Source organism: Epinephelus moara, chromosome 24 (genome assembly GCF_006386435.1).
Source record: "Epinephelus moara isolate mb chromosome 24, YSFRI_EMoa_1.0, whole genome shotgun sequence".
Taxonomy (NCBI): domain Eukaryota; kingdom Metazoa; phylum Chordata; class Actinopteri; order Perciformes; family Serranidae; genus Epinephelus; species Epinephelus moara.
The window spans coordinates 8,897,652-8,921,593 of NC_065529.1; the positions used below are offsets into that span (position 1 = coordinate 8,897,652).

General features: G+C 41.8%; 2 protein-coding genes across 4 annotated transcripts; both read left to right on the forward strand.

Annotated features, from left to right (window-relative positions):
* Positions 1–1,187: 1,187 nt before the first annotated feature.
* zc3h11a (zinc finger CCCH-type containing 11A) lies at positions 1,188–12,753 on the forward strand. Of its 2 annotated transcripts, XM_050039330.1 has the most exons (18): positions 1,189–1,270; positions 1,636–1,712; positions 2,961–3,032; positions 3,555–3,679; positions 3,794–3,913; positions 4,518–4,641; positions 4,753–4,935; positions 5,038–5,091; positions 5,964–6,137; positions 6,758–6,835; positions 6,942–7,040; positions 7,884–7,943; positions 8,041–8,565; positions 8,727–8,794; positions 8,882–9,464; positions 9,978–10,138; positions 10,578–10,780; positions 11,451–12,753. In XM_050039330.1, exons 4-18 carry the CDS (start codon positions 3,626–3,628, stop codon positions 11,647–11,649), a joined length of 2,685 nt encoding a protein of 894 aa, XP_049895287.1. In that variant the 5' UTR covers positions 1,189–1,270; positions 1,636–1,712; positions 2,961–3,032; positions 3,555–3,625; the 3' UTR covers positions 11,650–12,753. The 2 variants fall into 2 exon arrangements, with proteins under 2 accessions (XP_049895288.1, XP_049895287.1); XM_050039331.1 differs by lacking the exon at positions 1,636–1,712 and having other exon boundaries at positions 1,188–1,270.
* Positions 12,754–16,257: 3,504 nt separating this feature from the next.
* On the forward strand, positions 16,258–22,902 carry LOC126386775 (zinc finger protein 79-like). 2 transcript variants are annotated; one of them, XM_050039351.1, is made up of 2 exons: positions 16,258–16,522; positions 19,847–22,902. In XM_050039351.1, the coding sequence occupies exons 1-2, from the start codon at positions 16,309–16,311 to the stop codon at positions 20,650–20,652; spliced, it is 1,020 nt and encodes a 339-aa protein (XP_049895308.1). In that variant the 5' UTR covers positions 16,258–16,308; the 3' UTR covers positions 20,653–22,902. The 2 variants fall into 2 exon arrangements, with proteins under 2 accessions (XP_049895308.1, XP_049895310.1); XM_050039353.1 differs by having other exon boundaries at positions 16,258–16,495.
* Positions 22,903–23,942: the final 1,040 nt, after the last annotated feature.

The following is a 23,942-nucleotide window of genomic DNA, read 5'->3' on the forward strand; positions in this document are numbered from 1 at the left end:
ATGTAGCCTAGGCTATATATTTACATCCGAGCTATCAATAAAACATAAGGAGCTTAAGCTTTTGACACACAGGCCTGACAACACCACCGAGCAGAGCAGTCTGTTGGCTCTTCCTTCATATCAGATTTATTGTCTCACGTTGTTTTACTGTAACAGCTGAAAAAAAGAAAAAAAAAACCTCTGTAGCTACATGTGGCAAGTGTGTCAAAGTAAAGCACATCTTTGATAAAAAAAAAAATTAAAAAGAAAGGCAGAAAACTAATTATGAAATTCACAGGCAAGCAGTAAGCAAGACATTATGTTATTGAAGATATCATAATCACTGGAATAGAAAGTTTGGTTTTGTTTGCATCTCTTCTTTCTAAGTAGGTAGTGGCATAACTAAATTAAAATTTGAATGAATTTAGTTGGTTGAAAGAGTGAACCTCTAAAAAAGGAAAGGGAAAGAAAGCCTATTGTAAACAAACAAACAGACAAAACAAAACTAAAATGTAAATGTAAATATTTCTATAGACTTTTTATTTTTGCAGCATAAATGAAACTGGCCTGACCTGACTTGACTCCATCTACGGCATAAATACAAAATGTTTATATGTTTTCTAAATGATACAAATCATTTAGGCATTGAGGCTTCCACTTACCACATACATGTGAACTACACATTACTCCAAATCCCGTAAAGGTGGCATTCAGGCACATCAGCCACATAACATAGGAGCTCACACTGCTCCCGTGTGGAAATAATATTTATTGCACCGTGAATGGAATTAACGCGGTCGAGCTGTCGCATTTAATTCATATTAATTCATTTACTTAATTGAACCAACACTCAGAGAAGCCAGTGGTGGAAGAAGTATTCATAAACTCTTCCATTGAACATCCACTTGTGTGAATGCATCAAGTTTTGTTAGCACAATTACATAGAGTATATAAGTAAGGACATCGTGCCATATATTTGTATTGTTGATGCAGAAATATTTAGTATAATTTCGTAGTTGGTCGACGTAAACTAAAAAGTATAATATTTCACTCCGAATTGCGCGAAAAAAGACACATCATGGCAGCAGTTAATCCCAGCACAGTAAAATCGTCGAATTAACAGTCTTTCCGCTGTACCTGAACGCAGCATACTGTGTGGCCCACCCTCCTAGTTTTCACTCCATATCCGCCATTTTGCTGTGGTTTTAGTACGGCAGCGACAGTCAACGAACCGGGACGAGGTCTTTCCTACATTTTACAACTTTTTAAAATATTTTTAAACCCGAAACTGGTAATAAACACCGTACACTTTGTTGACATAATATATTTGCTGTTATATTGTAGTGTTTAAATATGATAAATATCAGTACCACGTTTGCGAAACAACCGGCCGCCTCACAACAAATAGCTAGCGTTAGCTAACGTTTACTGAACGCTAACGAGAAGGTCGCGAGGAATTGGTGGTTTAGGTAGGCCTCTGCTTGTAGCATAACGTTAAGCTAAAACAACCCTAAACGTCCCTAGCACAATATCTCAAGTGGTAGCCAAGCTAACAAAAAGAAACAGCCGAAGCCACGCTATTGAACTATCTAATTTTTTGCCGATCTCTATAACGTGACAATCATAGATATTTTGTTTTTATCTCTACGATTATAGTAGTGTCTTTCCATCACTGCCGGGAATCGGTCGTAGTTTGTTCCAGCTAGCTCTGGGCTACTTTTTAATATTCAACAGTAAGTATCTGATTGTTTTCTTGTCTGTCTTGGTTTTTAAGCTTTGACTACATATCTTGAACCAACACTGAAGGTGACCTGTGACGTATGTTATTTGCCGACTGGTTAGCTGTCTCAGTCGTTTCTGTCCGTAATTTAACTTAAGATCTCACACTTCTGTGGCTCCAGGGAAAGTGTTTCTTTTACTTGCAATGCAAGTTAGAAACTTTCTGAATCCTTATTGTTATTCTATTAATGTGTCTTCAGTGTAAGTGTTCTGTTGCTTCTGTAGACCATATTTTCCCGTTCCTTAAAATGGAAGCCAGTGTTGTTCTTCAGGCTGATCATCAGTGTCAAAGGAGGGCCTCCATGTCTTGGGGAAGTAAACAACCCAGGCCTGGACTCCTTAAAATTGCACAGTTAATTCTTCTTTATTCTGGATTAGATACTTGAAATATGTAAACATGGGTAGATAATGTAGTGCAGTAACAGTGAGTCTGTCCACTGACATGGACTCCTGTTATAACGAAATTCCACTTTGCTTTGGAGTCCTTATTGAGAGCATATCTGTCTCAATGTACCCTGTGTGGAAATGTCCATCTGTCTCCTCTGTATTTGTGCACAACTGTCTCTCTGTTAATAACACCTTTTTCAGTTCCCTGGGGAGTGTTTTTGATTGATTTTGTAGGTTTTAAACCATCCTCTTGGCCCTTTGTGGGAATCCCTGGATAAGGATAGCTTGCCCCCCCCCCTCATGAGCATGCATTGCCAGAAGATTTTTTTTCCCGCTTCAGCATTGGCTGAAAATCTCGANTTGCCCCCCCCCCCTCATGAGCATGCATTGCCAGAAGATTTTTTTCCCGCTTCAGCATTGGCTGAAAATCTCGACAGGCTTGAAAATCCTGGCAAATTTTTTTCTACTGCCACCACCCAAATCTCACCAAGTGTGCAAAATGTCCAAGTCCAAGAAGAAGCTGAGGATTTTTTTCACCTACCATCCATCCCTTTTTTTGCCACATCAATCAAAGCAATTTTGGATCTATTTTTCTTTCCTGGCTGTTCATGTTCCCCTATTTCTTTCATTCATTTATTAATAAAAAATAATAAAAAAAAAATCCCCAAAGGACTCTATTGAATCCACCACCAGTAATGTTTAGCAGTCTGGCGGAGATAAAGATGTCTCAGAAAAGAGATGTCATAGGAAGACGAGTGTCTCTGGGCGACCCACCCCCCTTTACCTCTTAACTCATGGATCAAGTGTTCCTTCAGGACTCCATACCACCCCGGAGACACCCTACCAGCAGTGCACTCAAGAGGGAGACAACTTCTCAGCCCCCTCAGGTAAAGGTGGCACCACGCTTAAAAAAAGACAATTTTAAAATTTATATTTAATTCTCAGAAAAACATCACTGATTGGTCAACAGGTCACATCGTTTTCCTATCTGGTGTTGTGTGTTATCAAACATTTGTGGACATTTCTTAACAGCACCATGGTTGAATTGAGTTAAAATTTACACAAGGCTATTCAATCAGAAGTGCACTGCTGCCTTAAAATGACTGCGCTTTCCCTCTCTCCCTAGCCCCAGTTTTATACCTTGTAGTCATTGTTTTTACAAAAGACTTTTTCACTGATAGGTTGTGTGAAACCTAAAATGTTAGGTTACTGATGATATTGTACCTAATTCTAGTAAGATTCCTTAATGTACAAGTTGGAGCAAGTTATTCTATTTTGTATGGAGAAATTACTGCATCTACTCTTCCTGGTATTAGTTTTACATGTGCAGACATGTTCGTGAATTGATGCAATAGAGGAGGATTTCTGTTTTTGATGTGTTGCTGTGTTATGTCCTGTTGGCCCTAAAGAGAACCAGCTGCTGGGTTTGAAGGTCGTAACCTCACCACCTCTGCCACTCCAGACGCATACCAGCATTACTATGACCAACAATGGAGATGACTGCTACTTCTTTTACTATTCCACCTGCACTAAAGTAAGCAAAGTTTCAGCACAAAGCTCACATATACTCACACATGGTGTAACCAGTTGACATGACTGGTGACCAGAAAGAAAAGTGGGGTTTAACTGTGTTTCATTTGTCATGCAGGGAGACAGCTGCCCATTTAGACACTGTGAAGCAGCTATGGGCAGTGAGACCGTCTGCAACCTCTGGCAAGAGGGACGCTGCTTCCGTGCTATCTGCAAGTTTCGCCACATGGAGATCACAGTAAGCAAGATTTAAATATAATTTTTCAATTGGAGAAGGCTCAGAAATATCTCCTTCAAGCTTTGCCCACTCGAGGCTGCGTGTGTCTTGATTGGCCATTAACGAAGGATAGAAAATGTCTCCTGTAAACCTGGGCCAGGAGCTCAACTCCTGTCCCTGGATCTGTTGGGAGGAACACTGAATGCACTATAAGGGCAATCACACAACAAGCCCGTCAGTATACTACATTACAATAAACACAGTCCGTAAAAGACTCCCATTAATATTTACTTACATAAGCAGTTGTTACTTAAAATGAGAATTTAAATGTCTGGTAAGCTTCATTTGTTAATTATACCCCATTTCAACTGCATGGTAAGACATGGCTCAGTTTCAAACACTTTTATGATTTTTCATCGGCAAAATTAGTGGATAGTATCTGCCGAGTTCAGTCATCATACCATATGTCGATAGGAGAAATAACATAATCAGTGTGCAAGTGTGAAAACAGGATTAAGTCAATAAATCCTCATACAGTTTTTTTTTACCCTCGTTTGAATTCAGTTGTGCTGTTGCATATATACGCAAAAGTTTATGGAGTTAAACTTATGTTTCATTAAAATAGAAAAAACGAAAGGAGATACCTTGTTATTGGGAGAACCAGCTGGCCGGCTGCCAGAAGCCACACTGTGCCTTCTTCCATGAGAGGCCCCGCTGCATTGACGGCGTCTTTGTCCCACCTGATAAAAGTAAGTGAACTTTTCTGAAGCAAACACACTTGAATTGAAATGAAGAGAGTTAAAGACAATTTCACACCCACATGTGAAAGACAGTAATGATAATCATTGCATGTCTTCCAGGTCAAAGCAAGAATGAAGAACAGCCACATGAGGAACCAGCCCCCCCGCCACCTGCCCCTCTCCCCACTGCAGCCAATCCTCAGCTCAGGAGCGTCATCAAGACAGAAACTCAGGAGCCAGTACCCAGCCCCACCCACCCACCTGTGGTGATCAATCCAGCAGATGATGATGAGGATGAAGATGGTAAGAGGGATTTGATCTCAAAATTACTTCCTTTTTTAGTCCTCATCTCCCGACAGTATTTTTCCTGTGGTCTGTACCACTCACATGTCTTCTTGTTTCCAGATCAGTTCTCAGAGGAGGGAGATGTTGGCCCATCTCCGAGAAAACCCAAATCAGGTGAGACTGTGCTCAGAGACTATGGTTGCATTCACATGATTACTTTTTCGTTTAAAATCACTTAACTATTGCTGTGGTTACACCCAATGTCCACATTAATCTGCTGTTTGGAACCCCTTAACAGAGAACTTAAAAAAACCTGCCGACTGCGTTTTAGTAATTTTAAAAAACTAAAACGCAGGGGTTAAGTTTAGTCTAGATGGGCAAAAACAGAGACTTTTGGAAACAATGACGCAGACACCCACATTTGCTCTCTGATTGAGTTTTATCAGTCACATCATGTCAGTCCAAAACAGCAGAACTAGGCCTACATGCCATTTGTGATGGTAACCTTACTCCTTTCCCATTGTCATGGCTTCCACTGGCGATGGAAAATGCTCCCAGTATGGGTCAGATATGTTGCCGTATTTGCTTTGCAACAACTTCCAGTCTGTATTCTGCATCCTTGACAGCCTTATAGTCATGTTACTTTCAGTAACAATTCCACTTTATCGTCAGTACAAGCAAAGGAAACCCTGGTCCTACTTTTTGCAGTCTCCATGTATTTTCTGTAACTAAGCAACCAGCTGCAGAGTAGACCGCCTGCTTCCTGTTTACACCAGAAAGCGCATGCCCAATGTTTGTGAATGGTCATGTGATATGTGTTTTAAGAGGTATTGCTATGGATTGAGATTATTTCTGAAACTGTGCTAAAATGCTTCTGTGTATGGAGATTGTTTTTGTTTTAAAATGAAAACATTAGTGTGGATGTGACTTAAATTTTGCAGACATAAGTGGGCATAATTTGCACCCAGAGCTGTACTACTGCCAAATCCTTTGTGACCTTTATGGAATGAAGGTGTTTTTATGGTGTGTAATGTGTGTCTTGACAGATGACTCACTGAACTTTGGAGTAAGCACCCTGGAGGAGATCCGGCTGAGGAAGGCGCTAAAGGCCAGCATGAAGAGAGCTGGTTACCCCATCCAGAGTCCTGATACCTCGACCAATGGAGAGAAAGAAAACATCCAGTCATTATTTCGACCACCCCTCTACGAGGCGAGAGATGGTAAAGAAACAACAACAAAAAACAAGTTTGATTGAGATCCTACCTAAATACTAATTTCATAATGTATCTTATGGTGGAATACGATTTTAAGGAATTGTGTGATGAATTTGCTCAACAGGGACACATAAATACATCGTGTGATCAGCTTAAAGAAATATCAGAGCCTGCCTTGGGTCTTAAAAAAAAATAAATCCAGGAAACTACATGCTAGCTTGACAGTTAGCTTGACTGCTGTTGCTATTGTACAGTAGCAATGCACTGTTTGGATAAAACAATGACTGGAATATTGATATTGACAGATAAAATAGACATAATAATTGGCAGTGATTCGCTTAAGGCCTTATGCACTGAAATATACTGCTCATGGTTGCTTTGAAGCAGCGTCTTACTTGGCTCTGTCTCTCATGTGATGATGAAATGAAACATGGATTTTCCATGCTAAGATATCTGGTCTGGATACCCACCTTTTGAAAACTAAAAATAAATGTTTATATTTAACCGCAAAAAAACAATTCAATTCAAATTAACTAATTGAACACTAACTGTTTCTTTCAATCCCAACGAGAAGTAAAATCATTATTACCCAGTTCTCAACCAGCATGGTCCTTCTTTTAACCTAGGTCCACTAGTGTTTGAAGAAACTGCAAGACCAAGAGGCAGTTTGGCTGAAAGACTTGGAAGGAAGATACCCGCCACTGGTAAATTTTCACTCTTGTTAAACCTTACCAGCAAATTTAGTGCTAGTGCTAATAATGATTGTCTTAATTGCACCAATTAGAAGCTCATGACTTGTCCTTGCTGTAGATGTGATAAGTGGAGAAGGTTTTCCACTGAGGAGGGGTCTGGCTGGGCGTCTGGGCAGAGTTGTGGATGAGGACGATCCATTAATGCCCCCTCAGAAAGGTGAGCATTAGAACACTTTAAAAAACTAGTAAATTATTATTCATTACGCGTGGCCGCTGAAACGTTCACTTATAGCCTCTCTTTGGAATTTGAGCAGCTTTATAAAACTCTTGAACATGTAATGGCTCCTTAATTAGCAAGTTGACTTTACATAGACGGCATATCTTTTCAATTTCTCCTGACATTGTGTTGTTTGGTTTGTTCACCGCTCCGCGACATGCGCGTTAAGGCCCGAACGTACTCGGGCGGAACATACGCGGAACGGATTCCACGGAGGTCCGCGCGGACTCAAAGCGGACGTCCGCAAGCCCTGTGCGCGCAAAGCTCAGATTTTACGACCGCACGGACTCCACTCCGCACCAGTGACTGCTCGGCATGTATTTTTCACATCGCAGGGATTTTTCTCGGACATTTTTACAGGAAACTACAACGCGGAAGTGCGCTCAACTATGAAAGCCCGAATGACTGCGGACATTCCTCGCGGAGTCCGCTCCGCTTATAGTACACCCGAGTATGCTTGTGTCGAGCGGGCGGAGGCGTTGATCCCCCCTCCGCTCTCTCACTAAGCAGCCTCCCTCTGTCTCCTCTCACTCAGCCTCGATCTCGTCAGCATGCTCCACACACGCGCTGTCTCCCCCCCACACCTCACGATTGCATCGTCATTTAAAAAAGACATCGTGAAACAACCCTTCTATCGCCGATGGGCGATCCGATCGCCCATTGGCACAGCCCTATATGATATGTATCTAAAACAGGCTGTTGTTTTGATGGAGTTTATAATTTAAAAAGTCCAGAATGAAAAATGTGTCGTTAAAACCTCTTTCTTTTCTTTTGCTTTTACAGCCTTGAAGCCTATTAAAGACAGACTTGGATTGCCTAGGTCTGTTACACCCACTCCACCAGGTAAGAAGTAATTGACATTGTCCATTATTTTGTCTGGAAAGATATTTATCACACTCTTTGATTAAACACTGTTTATTGTTGTCAACTTTCCCAACAGCTGAGACCAACATGGAGTCAAAGAAAGCTCCTGAGCAGATTCGCATCAAAACTCTGGAGGAGATCAGACAGGAGAAGGCAGCAAAGTCTCAGCATCAGAGCCAGAAAGATGTTCCCACAGTCATGGCTCCTGAAACAAACAACAAAACCCAAATCACAAAGGGTGTCAAGCGAGCCATCACCATCAAAGAGGTCTCCATTGATCACGTTAAGACGTTCTCAGAGATCCTTCATGCCAAGAAAAAAAGGCAGGAGGAGCAGGAACAAAAGCCCAGTGCTAAGAAGGCCAAGCACACTGTGGAGAAAGCTCCGGGCAAGGGAGAGTCTGACACAGCAGGTCCAGATCCTGAGGCTGCAAACATAGGGGAGGTTAAAGTAAAGACTCTGGAGGAGATTCGCAGAGAGAAGGCAGCAAAGATTCAGGCCCAGCAGGCCCTGGAGGCTGAAAACAAGAAGAGTTCTGATAATGAGGAGAACAGTGTTAAGAAGCCTCGCTTACTGCGCATCAAGAAACCTGCTTCCCAAAGTAAGACAGCACCTACATTTTTTTAGGGTTGTTCCCTGTGTGTTGACACAAGGAATGTATATAGAATTGTTGTTAATCCTGCTGTTGTAAATGTCATTCAAAGTGAATTGATTTTTCGGATCTTCATCTTACATGCCATGTTTGAAATTATTGAACTGCAGGCAACGTCACAGAGGGAGGTAAGCCACAGAGGAGCACAGAGACGGAGAAGCCACTGAAAACTACTGAGGTACAGTCTGTAAGATACTATAGTACTGGCTGTGATTGCTTGTTATTCTGTTGACTCTGTGATGGTAATTTTCCTGTATCTTTCTAGACCAGTGCTGCCACCAGTAATAATGTCAAGGTCAAGACCTTTGAGGAGATCATGCGGGAGAAACGCCTTCGCAAACAGGAAATGGAGGAGCAGGCCATAGGCTCAGCTGAAGAAGAGCCTTCTGAGAAACAGACCAGCGGAGGAGCCCTGAAGAGGAAGGCTCCTGCAAAAATCAGTCATACATGCCTGGGCTCGTCATCGCCTTCCTCCACCACTCTGGCCCCTGACTCTACGCCTTCCACCCAAAAGCTTTCTGTTGGAAAACTGATCCCCCTCAAAACTAAGGCTGCTTCACCTCTGAACAGCACTACTTCTGGTACAAGAGGTGCTGCTGTTAGAGCTGTGACCTCAGTCCCTGTGAAGCTGTGCTCTTCTTCTCTGGATGTTGAGCCAGAGTCTGACTCACGGAGCCCCAGCAGCTCCAGGGAGGTCCCAGACAAAAACACTAGGAATTCCATTGCACTGTCACCAGCCAAGCAGGCCAGAGCAGCTCCTCAGGTTCCCGGTGCAGAGGCCCTTACTTCTGATAAAACACTGAACAATAATCAGAAGAAATCCCCAGAACCCACTGCAGACACCAAAGGTATTGCACCTTTCACTGTCATACATACTTCATTTTGCATACCACACCCCCACATGTGGCATAGTAAGTGACGTATCTTAAGACCAACATCGTGGATTCAAAGAGTTCTCATTTGACAGCTTTGATTCCTTTGTCCTTCCTCTCATCCTCCTAATCTCTCTCTCTCTCACATCCTCGCTGGGAGGAGCTAAAATGCGAGTGGGGGAAGAGAGGAGACATGGTAGCATTGCATAAAGTACCCCTTGTTATTGTCGGCTTACTGCATACACCTGATTTCTTAAATGTCATGTAAACATGAAACCCAGACCCTAGTAATTAGGGTAAAGGGTTTAGAGAAACCTGATTGTGTGGCCATGTATACACATAACTGGGCTTCAGACAGGGTTTGTCCAAAAGTGCATGTGTGTAACAGATCCTCCACACAGGAAAGAAAGAAAAGGACAGAGTGCTCTGGCTTCATTGTTTCATTGTGTGTGCATTTGCTCATCATTAAAACTCTACTTCCTTTTTCAGTGAGGCCCAAGCTGAATGTGAAGCCTTCTGTCGTAAAGGTGAAACCAGGCCAGAAGAGGAAGGGAGCAGAGCGATCTGCCGTTGCTGCTGTTAAACCTCTGAACACCACTTCCACAGCACTGAAAGAGCCACTGCAGGAGACAACACACACAGACAGACAGGTAGGTTGAGATGTTGGGCCAGTTATGGTGATCATATGTGCCAAGACCTTTTCAAATGTACCTATGGGGGCTTTCACATCGGGGACCAGGCAGCAGCCCTACTCAGGCACGGTAGGAATCAAACGTGCCTAATGTGGCATTTTTGTACACCTAGATTTGTGTAGTTTTTTGTATCTTTCACATTCTGTCTATGCATTTCCACTCAACATGTCCATAACACAATGACACGTTTTGTTAAATTGATCAATGTGCCCATTTACACTGTTGGTTTTAATATGTCTCACTCATGTCTCGGGTCCCTTTTTTATATTCTGCCTACAGTTAATTGAATTTAATCTTATCCTAAATTCAAAGAAAAAATATGCAGATAAAGTATGAAGGGGAGTCTAATTAATCTAATGCTGTTATTGACCTCTTGTAACTTTTGTTCCATTGTCAGGAGTTTCCGTCGTCCAGTGCTGAGGCTCAGCTGAGCTCTGCTGTTCCCCGTAGTCCCAGCACCCTGCTGGACTCAGGCTCTAGCTCCAGCCCACTGAGAGAGGAGCTGCAGACTGTCCCTGTCTTCAAACAGAGTCTGAGCCAAGAAGCCAAGCAGACTGTCAACGTTGCTGCAGCCAGAGAGGCCTGTACAGTCCCCCAAAGGTAAAGCTTCACAGAGAGCTTCACTTTCACTTCAACTTAATAACATGAAAACTCACTTCTTGGTAATGTCAGATAACACAAAGTAAATATCTGTAAGCAGGTGTGGGGAGTGATGTATTATTTACTGGCAAAGTTAAAGAAAACAAACTGTATAAAGAAATGTTACAGGACACCACCAGTATTTCATCCCTTTTCAAGTGAGGAGCAATCAGTCCAAACAGTGTTTCTTATAGAATATTAACCATTCAGATAACAAATCAAAAATTTTGCTCGGGTTCGGCCCACTTGACATGCTGCTGTGTTGTGCTATGGCCTATTCACGTATGTGACAACAACGCCTGAACGCAACACAGGCTCCGCCCCATTGACTGTGTGCACAGTGCTGTGCTGTGGGTTCGGCCGGGCTCGGGTCGGGTTCGGTCAGAAAAATGTAATATAATGGTAGGGGAAACACTGAAATAAACATTTGGGCAAAATTTACCCTAACCCTAACAAGTAATTGATATCGGTTCATGTTGCCATTTGTAAGGTAGCATAAATACACGACGCTCCTATTGCAAAGACTTAAAAAATTATGCTAACCTCAGAAAAAATACGCTTTGGCTGACACAGCCCCTAATACAGCATTGTCAGTTACTAAATTAATAACAAGCCTCTCTGTGCATTCCAGCTCAGTCCTGAAGTCTCCCACCCAGCCCAAGTCACGGAGACTGAGTGTAGCTGCGTCCCGCTCTACCTCCACCTCTGCTGTGGATGAATTTGAGGAGCTGATCAGCGAGTTCACCGATGACCATCTGGAGGGAGACGTTGACCCTGGCATTGGAGAGGATGACCTGCTGCAGGAACTGTCAGAGATGATTGACAGCTAAGGGCTCCATCAAGCACAATCAACTCCCCGCCCCAATGTCTCATCCACAGCCTTGTCTTGTTTACAAGAAGTGAAGACCATCACCCACTAACTATCATGGAGCGTTTAAAAAAAGACATTTTAAAATCATTTCTTAAACTTTAGGTTCACATTTGTTTTTCTTCTCTCCTTTTTCATTTCCTTGCCCATATGATCATCTGCTCAGCCCAAGGGTTATTTTGCAGGGCTCTGATTTTTTTCCACCTCTGTTCATGATCTTAGTCAAACTTTTCATGTTCTGAAAAGACAAAATGAAAAAAAGCTTTGGTGCTGGGAGATATTGTTAAGAAACCCATCAGTTTGTCAGGAAGACATTAAAACTTGGGAATGATGAATGTGTTATTTTAGAGAGAAGTCATATCTGTATACTGTGTATGCAAAGGGAAGAGCAAGCTGAGTAGAGGAATAATGAATACTGCTGCACTTGTAGTAGCCTGCCCCCCAACTACTTGTTCAAGTTCAATGTTTTTGTTTTTATGAGTGGATAATACTGGTGTTGCCCAGCTTGTTCCCAGATTATCACATTTAAATGTGTCAATTTTAATTTAATGATCAACAAAGCTCAGGTTAGAGCGTAAGAGGAAGCTAGAAACTTCATCAGTCATGTTACTGTTGGGATGGTTTTACCCATCAGGTGTATGTGGTTTGTAGATTTTCCACTCAGATGTTATGGAGTGCACCCTCTGCCAGTGGCTGTTCTTTAGTGTTTTTATAATGTCTGACTGAACTTTTCATGTTAAATTTTTTCTAAACTTTTTTTTTTTTTAATCAGTGGATATCTTTTGAAACAACTAGTCTGAGATGAACATGTAAGTGCTCTCTGGGCTTTGTTAACGAACACCTCAGGGACTGTATGTTCTGAAAAACTATATTTTAATTCAACAACGACGTCTTTAGTTGTCTTCTTCTCTTTTGTGTTACTATTGGTTTATCAGTGTAATCTGAGCAAAGAGCAACCTGTTTTGGTCTTAATATGTGTTTGCTCTGTCCTGACCCTTTCCCACATGCTTAATCTGCAAAGTGACTTGTAAATATTACTGTATAAATAAAAGGTGCTTTTAATGACCAGCTGGATCAATAATTGACTTATGATTTAATTGGCATCCAGGCAGTATTCGTGCAAGGATTGGGGATCAATATCAGGTGTAGGTGTTGTTACAAGAAAGGAATGTAAACAAGTAACTTATTTTTATTCAACCTAGCTTTTAACAAACATCACAGTTTATGAATGTTCACACAAAAAATGCAATGAGCAGGGTATCTGCAGGTCCTTAGAAGGTGTGCAGATGTCTTCAATTTTATAAACTTCAGGCCTTAAAAGTCAGTCTTAATTTGATTTTATAAGGTCTCAATTGCCATGGACATTTGTTCTAATTGCATTCATCTTAAAGCTATTTTTGTCAAAACTGTTCATGGTATTCTTTGTGAAAGTCCACATTTCAAAATTTTAAACTTAATACTCCACCTTATAGTCTTTTTACGTTGTTCTTTAACTTACCTCCCAACAGCCTACCTACCATATTCCTGCCTCCCATGGGAACATAACTACTGAACTTCTTATCGTCTCAAATTTGTTTAAAAATCATCTTGGAGAGGTCTTGAAAAGAATGTAAGTGTGTGATAGCTGTAGACACCTCAACAAATTAAATGAGATTACACCCCATGACATAAAAGTGATGGACAAAATATTAGAAGCACCTCTTTGTATGCAATTCAACAGCATCACAAACCACAGCCTCCAAAATTACTATAAAGTTAAACACCCCTTGAAAACAGTTTCAACAAACCTGAATATTATGAACCTCATGAAGGAGGATTCATTACAGGTTAATCTGAATGAGTTTTAGCCAGGTGTACATAATAAACTGGTCGCCAAATGTGTATTTGTGGGGGTACATTTCCAGCAAATTCTTAGAGTTATTCCAGTAAAAAAAGAGACATGTTTAAGGGAACACTTAATGGTCACAGTATCAGTTAAACTTCAGGGATATCAATCTGTCCATTTAGGAAGCACAAGTGATTGTGAATCAATTTCACCTGCTTTAGTGCAAATCAAAGTGCCAACAGGTGCAATGGAAAGGCAAAAGCAAGACAACCCCCAAAAAGGGAATGGTTTTGCATGTGGTGGCCACAGACAGTTGCTCTCTCCTTATCCTTCCTGACTGATTCTTCTCTAGTTTGTGTTCTGCTAGAGTCCTTGTCACTACTGGTAGCACCAGGCGGTACCTGCAGCCCAATCAGGTTGCACAGGTAGTCCAGTTCCTCCAGGATGGCACATCTATACATGCAGTCGCAAGAGGGTTTGCTGTGTCTCCCAGCACAGTCTCAAGAGCATGGAGAAGAAACCAGGAGACAGGCTGTTACACGAGGAGAGCTGGACAGAGCCGTAGAAGGGCATCAACCCAGCAGCAGGACCGGTATCTGCTCCTTTGTGTGGGGAGGAACAGGAGGAGCACTGCCAGAACCCTACAAAATGACTTCCAGCAGGCTACTGGTATGCATGTCTCTGACCAAACTGTCAGAAACAGACTCCATAAGGGTGGCATGAGGGCCCGACGTCCTCTAGTGGGACCTGTGCTCACAGCCCAGCACCATGCAGCTTGATTGGCATTCACCAGAGAACACCAGAATTGGCAGGTCCGCCACTGGCGCTCCGTTCTCTTCACAGATGAGAGCAGGTTCACATTGAGCACATGTGACAGGTGTGAAAGAGTTCGGAGACATTAGTTTGTTCCGGGCTGTTTGAAGCTCATCATTTGCTCTTTGATTCACCACAATAAGTGTCATCCCAAATCTCAGTCCAAGTATGAGTATTAGCCCAAACCATTTAAAAGAGTTGAACTGGCTCCCTGTTGAAGGTAGAATTCAACAGGTAAAGCTTATTATGATCTACACATGATTGTACAAGGTCTATGTCTGAATTATTTATTTCAGTATGTTTGGGACTCTCATGGCCTTAATACAAGTGCTAGTGTATCTAAATCTGCCCTTTCTCTGAGCAGTTTTAAAAACCATCTAAAAAACTGGAGGTTGAGTAAGCTAGTATGGTGAAACATCCTTTCCAGGACAGTTTTAAGTTACTGGTCTAGTTTCTGAATTTAAGTGTTTTTTATTGTCCTTTATAACTGTATGACATTGCTGGTTTATGTTTTTATTATGTGTGTTAGAGTAAAAATGTGATATTAGTGGCATATACATGTCAGTCCCTATTCCTGCCTGCCTCTTAGTCCATACTTCAGGAACACAATAGAAAAAACACATGTGACTTTATTGCAATATATCCTGATGAATTTTAATTCTGTATGCACATTTGTGTACTGTGTTTAAATTTATCACATAAATTCAATCAATCAATCAGTCAATAAAACACATTGCATAAACAGCATCACACAAGAAGGAATAGCCTGTCTTGGCAGTGAGCACAGTTTAAACGCACACACTTGTCTAGGTGAACCCAAATGAATACACCGGAGCTAGAAGACCCAGTTGCTGGTTTCTGGGGTGGCGGTCAGCTACAACAGCACCGGAGAGAGTTATGTATAAGAATGGGACGGTGTATTGGCGTTGCTCTGCAGTTGTAGGGGATGTGAATGGAAACACATGCAGGTATTTAAACATACCGCACATGATAATCTACAGTATGGCATGACCCAGATTTACCGATCACTGGCACCCTTCAGCTAGTCTGTAAAGGCAGGACACAATAACCTTTGGGGGATAGGCCTATTTTTTTTCTGTTGGCGCACTGGCGGAAGCAGAGCGGTGGGGAATCAGTGTGGATGAATCAAAAATGGAAACAAGTGGAAACAGTTCACTTCGGGTGGTAATGCATTGCATGACATTGTAAATGTAATAATATTACCCAAAATCCTGTTGGAAACAAGTTATATTATTTTGTTACTGCTATAACGTAATACAATACTGTAACGCTACCCCCAACACTGTTCATGTAGTTCATGTAGAATAAGCAGATCATTTTGTCATAGATTGCTTCTAACTATTTTAGAAAAGAAAGGAAAAGAAAAGAAAGAAAAGACAATCATGATGGAGATGGGTTTGCATTTTTAGGCCATATAGCCTATAGTAAATGGCACCATTTTTAAATTAATATGAGTTCCTCTTTGAACACGTGTAGTTCTGAGGTGACAATCTGAATCATATGCAAGCCCCCCTACTCCCACCCCCCACCTCATGGGTCCAAGTCATAGGTCCAAGTACAATCTCATTGCCTGTGCTGTCTGTTTTTACGCCCCTGTACTGGATGTAGTTGTGTGAGAGTCTGTAAACGGATGTTGTTGAATTTTCTCCGTTTTTGGATTCTGCGTTCCTCGTAAAGACATGCAAAAAAAAAAAATTTCAAGATATACAAATGATGATTTTTTGGGTGACGCGCTCCTTTAAAACACCAGTCTTTGAATCTGCATTACAGTGTAGCCTCCTGTCCAGCAGGTGACGCTACAAACCACCAGTGTCTCTGAACATTGACAGCACGCGGGTAAGCCAATCAGACGCCGAGTATGGCAGAACAGGGCGGGTCATGCCGCAGCCGGTATGCCTCTACTTCCGGGTCAGTGGATGTAAACAGAAGGACGTTCCGCCTCTGGAGACGGCGTTAGAAAACATGACCAAACTTGAGCTGCTGAACGTGTTTCTGAACGACAGGCTCACCGCGGCCGCTGAGGAGATTTTCCGCGCCGTTAAAAACACGGTGTTGGAGTATCAGAGCGAAATCCTGCGTTCCAAAGAGGAGAACGAGCGACTCAAACGGCTCCTCAATGTAGCCGTTCAACGGCTCCTACTGCAGCCAGGTGAGGAGCAGCTGCTGCCTGTCATTGGTACGATGTGTTTACTGATAGACTGAATGTCACACCAAATCTCACACCAAACAGGTCCCGTTTTTAACGGAGCTACGGTAATGGGTAAAACTGTGTTGTAGCTAACAGTAGGATGTTCTGCCCGTGTCGTACCTCAGCCTGCTACATCTTATTTTATTGAATGGAAACTGACATAACAACAGCAGGAAAATACGTGGTACAACAGCTACATCATTGTATTAATTCCTCCAAAACCAGCATTTTTACTCTGTCCACGCTGGATACAGGGGCTTGATGATCATATCTGAAGCTATGGAAATGTTTAGGTACAGCTGTGATTTGATATAAATTCTCTCCATACAGGCCAGATGGTATTGTGAAACATCAAAACTAGATTACAAGTGATAATACAGATTTATTAATTGAAAGTTTGGCTTTGTGAATACAATATTTCGGTAATAGAACCAATACATAAACAAGGTAGGCTAGGTTTCAAGTTATGTTCATTATGATGATCATGTTGTCAATAACAAATCTGGAGATGACTAGCCACAGTGTTTGTCTGTATGGAGAGAGCCCTGTTTCAGTATGGACTTTACAGAAGCAACATTTGCATAGATATTCAGTTTTAATATATCAGTGATCTTGTGAGATAGTTTTCTCATGTTATGGGTGATTAAAGAAATGTCTGGTAGTATCCATATTTCTCAAATCAACCAATTTTCTTCCCACCCCATTCCAGAATAAAGTAACATATAAGGGGAAAAAGTTAACCACAATTTCATTTTTCTTGTCTTGTGTTTCTTTTTCTTTTTTTTTGACTACTTCCAGATGAATATTTTGAGTTTTTGTATTATTTTGTGTTTCTGCTGTTTACTGCTGCCCCAATAACAGGGCCAATACAAAGTTCTATCAGAAACAAACAACACAAAGTCAAGTTCATCCTGAAAACATCTCATTGTCATCAGTGTAATGTAACATTTAAAGCTCTTTTGTGCTCTTTATAGTGGAACTATCTACAGGCACATCAGATCAATATGAAGTTAATCATAAAGTCATTTGTAGAGGCATTCAGACTTTTCCATATTTCAGCTTTAGAGGTCAAAGGTCAAGTTCTGTTGTCCTCCTCAGTGTCACGATAATGTGTCTAGAAGATAGATTAGTCTTTGCTTTACAATGATATATGACTTCATGATTTTCTATGAAGGTTGCCCTCTGTAATACTGATTCTATGAAAAAATGTGGAAAATAATCATGAAAAAAAAAGTCATTCTTGAAAAAGGAGTGATAGCACATAGAAAGTTACCACTGCTGCAATGCTGTGTTAATATAAGGGCTAATACAGGACATGCTGAAAGAATGATGGACCTTTATCTTCTGTGATTCATCTCTCATCATAAAAAACAAAAAAAAACAAAAACAAAACAGTTTTAGACTTGAACAGTGACCCCTAACCCTTAGAGTCACAAAACATTGAACAAATGTTGCATTGTTTGTCATTTTGTTTTTGCAGAACAATATTCAGGCATTGTAAGAAACAATTTTATACTTTATTACACACTTGTGGCTATTAAAAAGAAACCCATTGTCCCCATATGAGGACATCATTTTGTTCAAAAACTACTTACTGTTTAAAGACACTGCTTAGTTTTTTTATACTTATATATAGGTCCTACTAATCCCACTCAAATTAGCGTGTGTACGCAGGATTTTTCAACACGGGTTAGCCTGCTAAAAATAGGCGATAGACTCCCCTCCAATTGCCAGTAGATCAGCGCTGTGCACACAGCTCTGCAGTAGACGAGTATGCCTTTGTGTTTGTGTGTTTTTTTTTCTTTTGGTATGTCACCATCTATCTCACGGACAGGCCAAAGAACACGTCAGCAAAAATGTTACAGTGGTTCTTAAATCTCTCACCCATTCAATTTCTCTTCCAAACTCGGTCCAGACGAATTTGGATTGATGTTTGAGCGCCGCTTGGGTAGAGTCTCATGGTATTTCCCCGGTAAAGAAGCTAAAATTAGCACATTCACCTGGGTGTTGTGTTTACATTAACGCTAATCAGAGCTGGAGGTGATAAATACCTGTGACTACAGCAGAGTCATTTGACCGGGGGCGTGAACACCGATTAAAACCTTTTCCATTGCATTAAAAAGCCAGATGTTAGTGGGTGTTAGTGGGTGTTTTGTGCAGTGGGAAAAGGGCTTTATGAATAGATTCTAATTCTGTGGGAAACACTGAAATATAAGGTCCGAATCCGTTACAGCGCTACAACTTTAATGCAATTTTAACTTGCCCCACCAATGTAATTGCAAAAATATGGGTTTAAACCTCGCAACATGCATCACAGTTTTTTTTAGAAAAGCTTCCTTGATATCAGGCATTTTAGGCTGCAACAATTCCAAAATGCCTGCGATATCCTGGAGGGACTGATCCATCTGTTGAAGGAGCTTGTTGGATTTCCAGTTCATTAGAATTAGTCTGTGTGCTATGAGGCCACATTTGTTGCATGAGTTTCCACAGGTGTTACCGTAAAGGTGGTGGTGAGAGAGTTAGGTTCAAGATGTGTATTACACAGAGCTGAAAGGCAGTCGAATAAGGAGAACCAGAAATTGGCCCTTTTTACACAGAGAACGTGCTACAGGGCCGTTATAAAGTTCCTTTTTCATGCTGCCTTTGCATTTTTACACAGAACCAAATGATTATGGCATCATGCAGCTCCTGTGTTTGATTTTAGACAACATCCTGGCATCGCAGAATCAAAAGAGGTGTGACGGGTGTGACATGAAACACAACAGCATCAACCTCTAGTGTGACACATAACAGACGCATGAGCAGCTCTATCTAAACAATAACAATGGCATGACATGACAATAACAATCATTTATCGTCTGTTATATGGCGGCTGATCTCGTCCCCTGCTCGGAGGGTACCTCCTGTACCTCATTGTTATCCCAGTTTGTGGACATTTTCGGCAGCTCTTCTTCTTCATTGACTTAGCTACGAGCTGCCATCAGTTACCTTTTAAATCTGTTGCGGTGAGTCACATGCATAACACGTCAAAACGTCACAGAACCCGTCAAAACTGGGTTACTGCTCTGATCAATTTATCTCGAGCTAAAAAATTTTTCATGCAGTCTGATTTCTGATTTCAAGGTTAACTGTGCAGATTTTTGAATGGAGTTTAGTTGAAACAAAGTGACAAAAAAAACCTATTAAAATAGGAGCTTTAGTGTATGGCAATGGTATATCAAAAATACCTTTGGATATCCCTGCTAAACATACAGCAATACAATCTTTTATGCAAATACACCTAGCATGACTGTTGTGTTTGTAATGTTTCAGAACCTCACTCTGTCCAGCCGCAGGAAGATGGTCAGCCCTGGGAGTCTGAGTGGAGAAGCAGTGCGGAGCTGCTGCCACAAATTAAAGAAGAACCAAAACTCCAAAACATTCAGACAGATAGTTCACAAGAAGCAAGCGACTCAGAGGAAGGAAACAGTAGTCATGTCGAGCCACTACAGAGGTCACATCCTCCAGCAGCGCAAACTGCATTTAGCAGACAGAGCGTCTCCCCTCCTCCACTAACATCCCAGGAGATTAAGGCAGAGAGTGACAGCAGGAAACAGCAACCAGCCAACAGCTTACCATCCTCAATGACTGTTCATTCAAACTGCAGAGCGCCACAGAGCGATTCTCGTGCCGGCAGTGCAAAGAGTCACAGGACTCAGAAAGCAGACCAGCAGGTGAAAGGGTTGCTTCGCTCAAATGGAAAACAGAGCTCACACATACTGCAGATCAAGAATGTGAGATCCCTGAGGCCGCCCCCGCCTCGCTCCTCTCACCCAAGCCAGAGCATTCAGAGGTGGCACAGCTGCAAAGAATGCGGGAAGGGCTTCAGCTTCGCCTGCCAGCTGGAGGTCCACATGCGCTGGCACACCAAGGAGAAGCCGTACAGCTGTGCAGTGTGCCGAAAGAGCTTCACCACGGTCAGTATGCTGAAGAGGCACCACCGAATCCACACGGGGGAAAAGCCCTTCCGTTGCCATGTGTGTGGGAAATGCTTCAACCAGTCAGCACACCTCAACACCCACTTCAGGCTGCACACCAGAGAGAGGGCCAGCTGGAGCCGAGCACAGCACTCCAAGTGAACAAAGACTCACAACAGAAAACTAACCAGACATCTGTAAACGTGAACATGCTTTAACTGGCCAAATTTCAGGTTCAAACAGTGTACAATTATAGTGTTTGACTGTGTGTCTTGTCTGTTGTGCAATAAAGTGTGGTCCATTATGATTTCTGATGCACTTGCTGTGTTGTTGAACACACATAGGTAATAAAAGGACAATTTAATCTATTTAATCCTATTTAAGGTGTGCAGACATGGGTTCAGTGGTAGCCACAACTGTACAGGATTCCAACAAGGCAAGCAACATGGGCAGAGAGACAGACAGGTTACAGGTTGTATAGAAATGGAAATGAAAGCAGAAGCACCCAACATGTCAGTTATATGTGCAATTTACACTGATCAGCCAAAACATTAAAACCACTGACAGATGAAGCAAATAACATTGAACATGTTGTTACAATCCAATGTTCTGCTGGACAACTTTTGGTCCTGGCATTTATGTGGATGCCACTTGACACGCACCACCCACCCAAACACCGTTTCAGGCCAAGTACACCCCCTCAAGGCAACGGCACTCCCTGATGGTCGTGGGTGACACTGCCCTGTCGGGGGTGCTGTTGCTATGAGGGAGAGGTACTTGGTGCACAACAGTGTTTTGGTGGGTGGAACGCATCAAGTGGCATCCACATGAATGTCAGGACCCGAGGTTTCCCATTAGGATATTGCAGTGTAATGAGGTGATGGATGTTATTCACTTCACCCACTAGTGGTTTGAATGTTTTGGCTGTTTGATGTATAACTGCAGTGTAAAACTGCACATGACAGGAGCCCTCACTGGCTTCCCACCCACAAAAAATTCTAACAGACCTGTCTCACAGCAGACAGTAGTGACTGGCACAGGTGTAACTAATAACAGTAATAATTACTCTGTTCTCCTGCCTGTAGTGCAGTTTATCAGTCTAAAAGTCTGTTTTGGTATGAGTTACAGATCGGCCGTAGAGATGTCTAACTTCTCTCCTGTATAATGGAACAAGATAGCACTTGGCTAGTGGTGAACACAGAGCCAAAATAAATAAACTGAGAACTCAACAGCAGTGTCAGTTTCCAGAAATCATGACCTGGTTACTCAAGAAAATCCACAGACCTTGATGTAAACAGCTTCATGAAGGATCTATTTTCTTTCTACTGAACTACACCTGCCAACTGTATCACTGCAGAGAAGACGGCGTGCATCTACTCATGGACGAGAGGCTTGTGCTCATGAGAGCATATCTAAACATTAATGGTGTTCTCCTTGGCTAAGCTGTAATGTTAGCTAGCTACACCCAGTTGGCAGGTGTAGTTCAGTTGAAAGAAATTAGCTCTTACATGTGCTTATCTTGGTGAGCAGGTCATAATTTCTGGAAATACACACTGCTGTTGAGTTATCCATTATATTGGAGGGGAGGTAGTATTCTCTACGGTCGATATCTCAAACACCTGGCAACTCACGCCAAAACAATCTAGACTAATAGATAGCACTTTTGGTAAGAGAAAAATAATGTATTTTTGATTTTGGGTTGAACTATCCCTTTAAGGTGTCCCAGTAATAATGACAGTGAGTCAGCATCACAATTCCAGAGCTGGACAGGTCAACCTAAATGGAAAACAGTCATTATATTTGTATTAGTCTTAGCAAGTTAACATATCAGCTGTTACTGCAAGAAAGGTCTCTTGGGTTTATTTGCACCATCAAGGCAGAAGCACTACTATCAGGATTTCTATTGGCCAGATTCTAACTTGGAGAAATATAACAAAAGTAAAAAAAGGACAGGAGCTGTATGCGCAGATGTTTTCAGTTCTACATGAGGTTTAAGAACAGAGATGAGTGTTTAAAACTTGGGAATTTTCAACTTGTTAAATATTGAATATTAAAAGTGGTAGTAGTAAAAAAAAAATCTGAGCTCCTGATTGACCACTTGGCTGTAGGCCTAATCTTTACCAGCTGTAACAACATTGCGATGACTGCTTCTGTTTTCACCTCGTGAGTCTGTGTGTGTGTGTCGTTATGGAAACACATGGTCCTGGTGGCGCCTATTGTAGTGGGAACTACTGCTGACGCCATTTTGAGTACTTTGCCAGATATGTCTGTGAACAGAGTTTATCAACCTCATGACATTTTTTTTTTGTGTTAATTTGTTATTAGCTCTCGCTGTTCTTTGTAATAAATACAGTAAATATAAAGGTTGGGTTCTCTTAGGGCCCTGAATGTTCTAGGTCAAGCACTGCCTCCAGACACGTTTTAAAGAATTAAAGGCCTGGAATAATGATTTGTATCTCATGTTTCTTTTCACAAATTCGGTCATTTATCCAGTGAAAAATAATAAATAACACTTACTGCTCCTTTATTAAAAAAAAGAATCTCTGAATATGCAAATACTGTTCATTTCTAGAATGTAAATGGTGGTTATAAGATGTCTTCTACCACTTAAAGGTCCATCCTCAGTGTCTGTGTGCAGGGAGCTTCAAGTTACCACACCACACTTGCGTAAGTTTCACGGTTGGACATTAGCACCAGCCAAATGCTGGTAAAATTTGGAAGTGGCTGCAAGATTTGCTTCACTCACTAGCCAACAAAAACAATGGCAATCTACTGAGTGGCTGGTAGATTTTGGAATCCACCAGCCAGCCACAGTGGCAGGTGGATGAAAAGTTGCATACTGGACCACGACTGGCTCCAGCTTATTGATTTTGTATGTACACATCTATAACATGAGGTCAGCACAGAGACACATTCCCTCTTCAGTAGATGAATGTAAAACAAACTGCCTTCAGGGTTTAAAGGCCCTGCACAGGCACATATATGTGCGTTGGGCGTTTTTTGCGTAGGAATATGGAAGTTGTACTGTTGAGAAAATATAGCACCAAAGGAAGGGCTGTCTGAAGGCAAGGTAAAGTGGTGAAAATATTTTAAATATGGTGTCCACTTAGACTGATATTAGGTAGGCTTTTTTAAGTGGCTAAAATACATTTTGCTGTTAACCTTGATCCACAGCATTGCTGAGCTTCTGCCCTGCTAGTTCCATCGAGGAGTGGCCATCTACTGTATATAATACACTGACTATGGATAAGTATCTCATGTAGACCCCCTTCAAAAAACCCAAACTATCCCTTTAAGATATGATTTCATTTAATTTAGGTGAGCTAGTTCCAGGGTCCCAATGTGACTCACTCTTATGGCTCACTGGGACACCTGCTGGAACCGAGTCATTGTCAGTGAAATTAGTTTCAGCTCTAGAATGACAGTTAACAAGTCTGCTGTGAAAAGGGTCC